The sequence below is a fragment of the Periophthalmus magnuspinnatus genome, chromosome 21 (genome assembly GCF_009829125.3).
Source record: "Periophthalmus magnuspinnatus isolate fPerMag1 chromosome 21, fPerMag1.2.pri, whole genome shotgun sequence".
Lineage (NCBI taxonomy): Eukaryota > Metazoa > Chordata > Actinopteri > Gobiiformes > Gobiidae > Periophthalmus > Periophthalmus magnuspinnatus.
Window position 1 is genome coordinate 18,225,860 of NC_047146.1, and position 10,886 is coordinate 18,236,745.

The 10,886-nt window shown below is 42.4% G+C and overlaps 1 protein-coding gene across 1 annotated transcript; it reads left to right on the top strand.

Moving 5' to 3' along the window:
- Nucleotides 1–7,364: 7,364 nt before the first annotated feature.
- Nucleotides 7,365–10,016, top strand: LOC117388800 (heat shock 70 kDa protein 1-like). The gene is made up of 2 exons (XM_033986331.2): nt 7,365–7,515; nt 7,808–10,016. The coding sequence occupies exon 2, from the start codon at nt 7,828–7,830 to the stop codon at nt 9,742–9,744; it is 1,917 nt and encodes a 638-aa protein (XP_033842222.1). The 5' UTR covers nt 7,365–7,515; nt 7,808–7,827; the 3' UTR covers nt 9,745–10,016.
- Nucleotides 10,017–10,886: the final 870 nt, after the last annotated feature.

Sequence of the window (10,886 nt, forward strand, 5' to 3'; positions counted from 1 at the left end):
TTTTATGCTGGATTTGCCATTAAATAAAAACAGTACTGCAAAATGCACCATCTATAACTGTGCTGTATGGTTAAAGGTGCACTATGTAACTTTTTTGATGGAGGTGTTTTTGCTTTGACTGGAATCTTCCGCAGTTTGGCTTTAAATATAGGCCTATTTATTGTGCATTCAGTCAATTTGAAGTGTTTTACTGCTTATATGTGTCCAGATCAAGGCAAAGCTATCACATCTCTATCAGAAATGTTACATAGTGCACCTTTAAATGCTCTACCACCACAGCTTCAACACTGCTTCAGAAACATCCACAATCCTTCATTAGCTGCTTGGTACATTTCAGAATAAACATTGTTGCACATTATGTTTACATGTTTGCTAATTAAGTGGAGAGAGTTAGCTACCGAGCACCGCGCCGCACACTTGACTGCTTCGCTTTGCTAATGTGGATTAATGCATCCTGTCTCGTCTCCCTCTCGCACACCCAACGTGCTAACAAAGGTAATTAAGATGAAGAATCGGGATTTGGGCTGCTTTTGTCCGCATTATTTGCCGAAGCGCGGGATAAGGACGCAGCTTCTCTTCACGTATGAGGCAATTTGCTGTGTGAATGTTATTGTTGGCGGCTAACTAGCAAGTAAAACAATAGGCGTGATGTGTCATAGGCGTAAGTGCTGCCGTGAAAAGCTAAACTCGCGGCTGCTAATGAATTCATTAATCTCTCCATTTATGGCTGACAAGCAATTATCTCCTCCGGCAGAACGGGGTCAGACGGGGTGCAGGGGCTTGTGGCCAATCAGAGCGCACTGCACACACCTGGACAATGCCATATAAGGATGTGGGGGAAACTGGGCCAATGGCAAAGAGGACAGATAGTGGCTAGAAGGAAGTTGAAATCTGGTTTGGAAAACTTTAGCCGTGTCCATAGACTGTTTATATAAATGGACAGAGCTAACCTGCTACCCACCGCGTTCCAATTCACTTTCTATTGAACTGTCACCTCTCTCTGTAACTGCTGCTGTCAGGCTCGTCATTCTGGTTTTAAAATGTTTGAATTAACCTTTTTTACATGATCCCAGTATTTTTATTTCGCTCTTGATAGTGTTAGCAACAGGTTTGATTGACAGCATTGCTAAGCGCCTGCTCCCTGCTAAACCAGCGCGAAGGGCAGGAAGAGCATTTCCGTTCAACAGCCTCGCTCCAGATTGGTCCTTTGGTTGCTATGATACGCACGGTCGGAATTCCAAATATGGATCCCGACTCCAAATTTGTCACTCTAATAGTCTCTCTCTCTAAAACTTTCAAGTCAGGCTAGAAATCTAGGGGTAATAATGGACAGAGACTTAAACTTTTAACAGGCACATCAAATCAATAACATCTGCAGCTTTTTACCATTTAAAAAATCCTTAAAAAATCAAAGCTATACTGTCTAAACCGGACTTGGAGAGATTTATCCGTGCATTTGGCTTCAGTATGTTAGACTATCGTAAAGGCCTGCTCACTAAAAGACAGCATGTGAATGAATCAAAACTCTGGGTATGTTTTTCATGAGGATACAATGTTCCAACATAGATAGAGAATGGAGCAGCTTATATGAAATAACCTAACCCCATATAACCTACAGAAAATATATCATCGAAATTGAATGAAGCGGTGATAAGTTGAACTGTGTCTGCAGTTGTGGCATGGTTCTGTAGGCCTTAAATCTGATCCTCACTGGAGTGTAGCAGTCACTAATAGACCCCCATGTCCCACTCACTTCTCCCATTTGTCAGATTACCCTTTGACCTCTCCACTCCTCCCTCCATTCCTCCATCCTCTCCTCCATATGATCCATGGAACCACGCCATCGCCATCAAAAAGAAAGACCATCCAAAACCATAGATTCAACTGGAGATGACCTGTGGTGTTTTTATTTTTTTCAGTGGTAGGTGGTTGCATAATGTAAGTAGATTATCTAAGTGTAACTTTTCTGGTGGAGGGTCTGTCACCTGCTTGCCACCACCACCACCTGATATCATGAGATGGTAATCCAAAAATACAAAACCTTCATTTTGTCTTCCATTACATTCTGGATATAATTTTAATGTTCAACTTTTTTTTTTTTTTTTTTACAAACTTTCACTTGACTGAAACTATGATACATATTTACCACGGGTACTATCCAACATAATAGGGCAAGTATAGTAATTCGAAAAACAGAGGCATGAACTTTCCATATACAGAGAATGAGAAAAATGTGTTCGTGTCCTCTATTTTCAGGTTAAGACTCTAGGTGCAGTTGTGATTGCAGAACCTTTTTTTATACATTTACAGCACAGGCTACATGATAAAAGGGCGACAGTAGCTCAGTTGGTAGAGCAGTCAGATCCACTTACATCCTACAGTGTACACAGTGTCTGCGTACACTGGTGTATGAATATGTGTGTGAATGGGTGAGTGGTTCCTTAATATAAAATGTTCTAAGTGCCTTGAAGGTGGAAAAGCATTATATACAATTGTGACCATTTACCATTTACATACAGTTCGTTTAAGTAGTAGTATAGGTACAGAAGGGAAAAAATGCTAAACTATTGCCTAAAAAATGTGTTCAAGTATAAGTCCTGAAATACTTAAAATAGTATTTCACACAGTTATTAAAGCACAAAATGCAGTAATCTCTGGTCTGATTTTGCTCAGAGTGATTGTAGCAGATCTAAGTCTTTTAAACCAGTAACACGGCGCAGGCTACATATTCCTTTTGAGCTAACAATAACCTGGCAATTCAAACATGTCCTCCTCTCTCCTCGTCCCTGTCTCCATGCACATGACTGAAGCAGCAGACAGGAGCAGATCTCATGGCTGCACAACACTGATTACTAATTGTGTCTGTATAGCGCCCACTAGGGACTGCTATTCAAATGCTAATCACTGCACACTATGACCAAATCTGTCTGTACATTGCACATTTGAGCACAAAATGAGGAAGTACAAGATGATATGTGAAAGGTAAGGCAGGGTTTGGTTATAGCGCCACCCGCTGGGAAGAGAAGGTACTGTACACTAGAGGTAGAGTAAGGGGGGAATGGTGCTTTTAGGGCAAGCTCATTCAAACATTAATTAGTTCCTTTTAAAATCAACATGATATTGGTTATTTCTCATTTTCAGATTATAGATTTTTTTTTTATTTTTTTTTTTGAAAATAAAAGCTGTGGAAATGTATTTATTAATATCCAGTGTTACCCAACCACATGAAAGCTTTTTTTTAATTTATTTATTTATTTATTTTATTTTTTATTTTTTTATTTTGGTTGTTTTTATTGCACTAAATACATAAAATAAATAAATAAATAATATGCATCCTTACTGTGAGCAGGCTTGCATCTCCACAAACCTGACTCTTATTATTTGGCTTGGAGAAGGGCCTTCTCCTGCTTGTTTCTATGGAAATGTTATTTCTTTAGCTATAATCTCATGAGGAATGTTACAGAGTGTGGTTTTAACTTTCTATTTCCATTGCTTTAACTTAATTAGCTAAAATCACAGGAGCTTAAGCACGAAGGATGCAAAGGTGAGACTACCAACCTTTATACGCTGCAAAAACGCATAACTACAGCACTGATAAAACACTTGAATTCATCTTATTAATCTTGAGGAGTTTTGACTTTATTCATTTATTTACTGGGTCTTAACTTAAGTTCATGTGTTTCTGTCAGAATTATCTTGAAAGTGAAATGATTTAGGATCAAGATATTTAATTTGAATTGAATAATTTTGAAAGAGTAATGCATGTCTCCTTTGTGGACATAACTGAGACTATGTCCTTAACTTGCCCAAGGTCAGACCGCAAGCAGGGATCAAACCGCCGACTTGTTTATCCGACAACCTCATTCACAACAGTTCTATAAAACAATACAATCCCATAGCCAGACGTTAGTATCCTCCTCCGCGGTGCTCAGCTGCTCAGTGGACGTGCGTAATGGGTTGGACTGCGGCCCGAACTCATGCTCTGCTCTGATTGGTCGGCTCCTCTCCTCCTCGCACTTCCTGTCAGCGTTAATCAGGCGGCATCTCTTAACAGGGCGCGCGCCGCAGTGTCTCCGATCACGGCCAAACACATGATAAATCATTTGTACATAATTAGTGCTCAGCAAGGTTACAACTGACACCTATTTTCATCTTAATTAGGAGGCAAATTTGTTCCATTAATTTAATTTGGTGTGCTTGAGCGCCGCCGCAGCCAAGAGTTAATCTTACAGCTGTCAGGAGCTGAGGTGTGGGCCAGAACAGAGCCGGAGCAGAGCCAGAGAGAGAGAGAGAGTCCTTTGCAGAGATCAGGACAGGACACAGCTCTGATATGGGAAAACATGGACGATTCAACTGGACCAACATAATGCAACTGCAGCTATATCAAGAGATTCGTTCATAAAGCAACTCATGTCACTTTCAAATTAATGGAAAGTAGAAAGGATCTTGTTATACCATAGTATCAAAAGACTCACAATATTACTTGATCGTTGGCTGTATGAGTTGTAATATTGTTACGAAAACTGCAGTTGATTCCCAGCTGTGATGATTTGGTGATTGTCTCTCCCTGCTCTTCACCCCTTTTGACTCACCTCTTCAGTGGAGCCAACACTGGGCCTAAATTAAATAAATATTGTGTTGTGAGGTTAAAGCTATTCCCTGGTGTGTGCGTAGGGAAGTGTACTTACGTCCCTTGCAAACCATTCCCGGATAAGTAGAAGAAGATGGATATGAACTGCATTTCTACATGGGCCACCCAACAGTTCACATTGTAAGCTTTGTTTTGTTGAAGAAAAATAAAGGTCATGTAATAATCATACGTTTAAGGAGAGTGTTATTGTATTATTGTTCAGTCAGCAAAGCAAAGACATTGTGCTGTCCAAGATGTGGTCCAAGTTGGGCCTGGTTGAAGGGAATACGAGGTGCCACAGTGGGACAGCAGTGGCTCTAGGGAAAACTGTATTTCTGTCCTTGGGCAAAACACTTTGCCTACCTTGCCTGGTATGAATCTGGTGTGTGTGTGTGTGTGTGTGTGTGTGTGTGTGTGTGTGTGTGTGTGTGTGTGTGTGTGTGTGTGTGGGGGGGTGTGTGTGTGTGTGTGTGTGTGTGTGTGTGTGTGTGTGTGTGTGTGTGTGTGTGTGTGTTTGTGTGTGTGTGTATGCTGGCGAAGGTTGGAGGGGCAGATGGAGCAGATTGGCAGCCACGCATCCATCAGTCTACCCCAGGGCACTCACACTCCGATGCAAACCCTCCCCAGTACACTATGCAGTCCACTCTACATAAGTCTGCGTTACATATTAGCTAGTCGTGGCCGTTTCTTCAGCGCAGAGCAAACATTTAAGCACATCGCGCAAATGGGCCTTATTCAGCGACACGCGCGTTCCATCACTGCACTCTGATTTACACTCTTCTACCCCTCCATCCATCTCCCATCCCTCCTCCCTCTATCCCTCCACCAGGGCATCCCAAGGTCTGGCTACCCCATAATTGCTCGCAGTTCGGATTCAATAGAGAGTAAGACTGCCGGTGACTGATTTAGTAACTCTGCACAGACTGGTAATGGAAATCTCGGTGCTAGTTGCGCAGACCTGACAGGCTTTTTACCAGGTCCTGATGCATAGTCTATTTCGCCGCCGCTAATCGAGTGTCTATCACGTGAAATACAGAGACGTCAAGGTGCCAACGCCATGCTCCGTCACCCAAGTGTGAAGGTTCAACCCAACTCCGAAGCCTCTGCTCTCTCTCCCTCTCTGTAAAGGATCGACTGCGCGCTATAGTGGGAAAAAATATAGAGATAAGAGCAAAGGTAATTTGAACAGATGCGGTCCAGTGGAAGAGCCAGGGTTTTTGGTGCAGTGTTTTTGAAGAAGATATTGAATAACTGAGAGGTGATCTGTTTCTTACTAAACTGTTAGCCTATTCATGTTGCATATTTCTGACGATAGGAGTTGCAAGAGAAGTGTGGCTGATATTCTGTGGATATGGCCAAGTATTTCACCTCAAATATAGAGTTGTTAAGTGTGATGTCACTTCCTGGTCCATCATCTGATTGAAAACAATGGACATGTTTATAATTAACTTTTTTTTTTTTTTAGCAACAACACATCTCACAATATAACGAGAATGAAGTTGTTTAAAGCTAACGTGGTCATAAGCATGGATCAATGGTTATACCTGTGACGGAAAGTGTGCGAGGGAGGCTGAGGTACAGAAGCTAGACTAGGCTAAGCTAGCGTTAGCAGTGAGCAGCAATGAAATATACACACTGGTAATCCTATGTTATGGTATATTATTACTATTTACATTTTTTTAAATTTACATATTTGATACAATTTGTGGTTAAACATGTTTTTTTTAAAAGTAATTTTCTCTTGCTTAATTAATAAAGAAGACAAACAAAGCTACAAGATGAGAAGTTTCTAATTGGACCCGGAAATGACGTCATCACTTAACAGCTCCATAGTCAACAAAACAGTAAAGACGAGTGTTGTGATGTCATCTGAAACCCAGCAATAGCAGGATCAAACCAAAGTTATGGGTAACATTTATTTATATTCAACAAAAAAGAACAAATGATAAAAATAATAATAATTTAAAAAAAAAAAACGTTATACGTTTAAATGGAACTGAGCTGTCCATGAGTCCTCCAGCAAAAGTGCTACAATACTGCCATCTAGTGGTTCTTCTGCAGTATGCAATTAATAAATAGTGCTGAAACGGAAACAAAGATGGTCTCGGTGGGTAAGATTATAATGTCTTGCCCACAATTGTGAGATGATTAAAATAGCGCTGTATGTCATTCCTCTAAATGCGGACTTATATTTGTAGTCTAAATGCAGAGTTGAATTTAAAATAGCCTTTGTATAATACTTTTATTTTAAGTTTAATATGTTTGCGTTTGTTTTTATCCCTGATTTGAAAAGGGCCGCGCTTTCTAGTCTTGCTCTGGTGGAAATTAGGCTCTTTTAATATTTGCAACTGATTTTTTTCTGACAAAGTTATTCACAGATGACTCTTGAAGTATCTGTAATTGACAGAAGTAATTTATCTGTGTACAATGCAAACAACGACTACTTTTCTTGAGACTTATAGTGGACCAACAGACATGTGGGGCAAGTTGTCTGCTCACATCTAAAACAGGAACTATGACCTATTTTCTGGTCTTTTCTCCTCGTTTCTGTCGAGCCGAGAAGACGGGACAATGTTCGATGGGAAGGGGAGGAGCACGCACGAGGCACAGTCATAACGCCGTAGTGTCGCTCAGGGCTCTGATTGGACAGAATCACAGAAGGGGCGGGAAGTTTCCAGAAGGAGCCAGAAGAAGGCGGGAACAGAATAAATACAGAGCGAGAAAGGGAGGAGACGATCAGAACATAAAAGCTGCAAAAGGAGCGACACAAGAGAAGAACTACAGAGAACTGCAGAGAGCACGAGACTCTACTGAGATACACAGCATTGACAGAAGAACACCAAGACTACAGACCTTTTGGTAACGCTCATCTCTTTGATTGAACTGTAAGTAACTACACTGTTTTGTTTTTTTGTTTTTTTTTCATAGAACATTTGAAGACCTGGGAGAAATTTTTCACACCTGATGAGATCCATTATTTACATAGATTTCTAGTAGTCATTATGACTATGTGTAAAATAGTCTAAAAGTAGTCTTAGTACGAGTAGTAGTACTTTTGGAAAGTAAAATAAATTAATGTATGACAGGTAGCCTACGCTTTAACAATTAATAGTTGTAGTTACACAAGTGATGAAAAAAGTCCAAATTAACAAATTTTGCATATTTATTGTTTTTCAGGAGACCAATACAGAGCCAAGATGTCTGCAAAAGGAGTGGCTGTTGGCATTGACCTGGGCACCACATACTCATGTGTGGGAGTCTTCCAACATGGAAAGGTGGAAATCATCGCCAATGACCAGGGCAACAGGACCACCCCCAGCTATGTGGCCTTCACCGACACTGAGCGCCTCATCGGTGATGCTGCCAAGAACCAGGTGGCCCTCAACCCCAACAACACAGTGTTTGACGCCAAGAGGCTGATCGGCCGCAGGTTCGATGACACCACCGTGCAGGCCGACATGAAGCACTGGCCCTTCAATGTGGTGAGTGACGGAGGCAAGCCCAAGATCAGAGTGGAGTACAAGGGAGAAGACAAGACCTTCAGCCCTGAGGAGATCTCCTCCATGGTTCTGGTGAAGATGAAGGAAGTTGCAGAGGCCTACTTGGGCCAGAAAGTGTCCAACGCAGTAATCACAGTCCCGGCCTACTTCAACAACTCTCAGAGACAAGCCACTAAAGACGCAGGTGTGATCGCTGGCCTCAATGTCCTGAGAATCATCAACGAGCCCACAGCCGCCGCCATTGCCTATGGCCTGGACAAAGGCCGCTCTGGGGAGCGTAACGTCCTCATCTTTGACTTGGGAGGAGGCACCTTTGACGTGTCCATCCTCAGCATCGATGACGGTGTCTTTGAGGTCAAGGCCACGGCCGGAGACACACATCTGGGAGGAGAGGACTTTGACAACCGCATGGTCAACCACTTTGTGGAGGAGTTCAAGAGGAAACACAAGAAGGACATTAGCCAGAACAAGAGAGCCCTGAGGAGGCTGCGCACAGCCTGCGAGAGGGCCAAGAGGACCCTGTCCTCCAGCTCTCAGGCCAGCATCGAGATCGACTCTCTGTTTGAGGGACAAGACTTCTACACCTCTATCACCAGAGCACGCTTTGAGGAGCTGTGCTCAGACCTGTTCAGGGGAACACTGGAGCCTGTGGAGAAGGCCCTGAGGGATGCCAAGATGGACAAAGGACAGATCCATGACGTTGTCCTAGTGGGAGGCTCCACCAGGATCCCTAAAGTCCAGAAACTCCTGCAGGACTTCTTCAACGGCCGTGACCTGAACAAGAGCATCAACCCAGACGAAGCGGTGGCATATGGTGCGGCTGTCCAGGCTGCCATTCTCTCCGGGGACACCTCTGAGAAGGTTCAGGACCTGCTGCTTCTGGATGTGGCTCCTCTGTCTCTCGGCATCGAGACAGCCGGAGGAGTCATGACCGCTCTCATCAAACGCAACACCACCATCCCTACCAAGCAGACTCAGACCTTCAGCACCTACTCTGACAACCAGCCCGGAGTCCTCATCCAGGTGTACGAAGGGGAGCGTGCCATGACTAAGGACAACAATCTGCTGGGTCGCTTTGAGTTGACGGGCATCCCCCCTGCCCCCCGAGGCGTCCCTCAAATCGAAGTGACATTTGACATTGATGCCAATGGTATCCTGAATGTGTCGGCCGTGGACAAGAGCACCGGCAAAGAGAACAAGATCACCATCACAAACGACAAGGGCCGACTCAGCAAAGAGGAGATCGAGAAGATGGTGCAGGACGCTGAGAAGTTCAAAGCTGAGGATGAAGTCCAGAGGAACAGGGTCAGTGCCAAGAACGCTCTAGAGGCCTATGTGTTCACTGTGAAAAACAGCATCCAGGATGAGGCAGTGAGCAGCAAACTGAGCCAGGACGATCGCAAGAAGCTGCTAGACAAGTGTGATGAGACCATGAGCTGGCTGGACAGTAACCAGCTGGCTGAGGTGGAGGAGTACCAGCACAAGCAGAAGGAGCTGGAGAAAGTGTGTAACCCCATCATCAGTAAGCTCTACCAAGGAGCCCCACCCACAAGCACCTGCAGAGAGGAGGCCCGCGGAGGCTCTCAGGGGCCCACCATCGAAGAGGTGGACTAAAGCAATCAGACCTGAGCACTGGGACTGAAATATACTGTGGACTGTTAAAAGACTATTTATTACTATGTACTTTAGAGTATAATGTTTTATAATAAGCTACATGTAAATACTTGTGCACTTTATCTTTCTGCCACAAACTAAGATAATTTGTAATGTATAGAGCAACGATACACATTGTACTTGTATGGTACACATTTTCATATTTAATACGATTATTATTTGTTGGAATGTTTTTAAGTGAAATTTGAAATGGATTTTGTAATAAACATAATTAAAAAGAAAACATCTAGGTTTGCCTTCACATTGTTTTGCCCAAACATTTACTAAAACACAATTTACACAGTATCATCTTGAATATTCCCCCACCTACATTAACAAAGCAAAGTGTTCATTCACACAATGCAGTAAATAAACAGAGATGGAGAAAATACCAGACTGACCAGTCTAAAGATAATGTTATATAAAAAACAGATTTAAAAGTACTATATAGGTGTGCTTTTTAAAAAAATATTTTAACACTAGGAAACTGCAATATTTCCTGTAAAGAATGATACAGTAAAGATAGGATGAGAACTCTATTGCCGATTATTTAAAGACTCCTCAGCTCAGGTTGGAGGAGACCTATGGCCTATCTTGACACAAAAGGATTTAAACTCCAAGGAATCTGAATACAATGTAGTCATGAAAAATATACATTAAAATTTATCAAGAAAGTCATTTGTGCCACAATGCAGTGAACGAACATGCTGCCGAATCATACTTGTATCACTGATTGAGAAAAGAAAATTGGACAATGAATAAGTACAGAGCAGGAAGCATTTAGCAGTGGAGGTTAAGACGGAGTAGGCTGGAGCAATGATGTTTTGAATATATGAGGATAGAGATTACTTAAACTTGCATGAATCACTCCAAATACAACTTCGAGAGTGTAAATGAGAAGGGGAAACAACATGGTCTAACGTGGTTAAAACATCTAAAAAGTTGATTTTGCTTAACAGGTTCACTTTAATGCTTTGCCTGGAATCTATCACTTCTCATCTACCTTTGTTGTGAAAACCAGGTGATGGTACAAGACCAGGTTACAAGTTAGATGACGAGGAGGCACAAATATGACCACATAACCCCTGTTCTCCATTCACTTC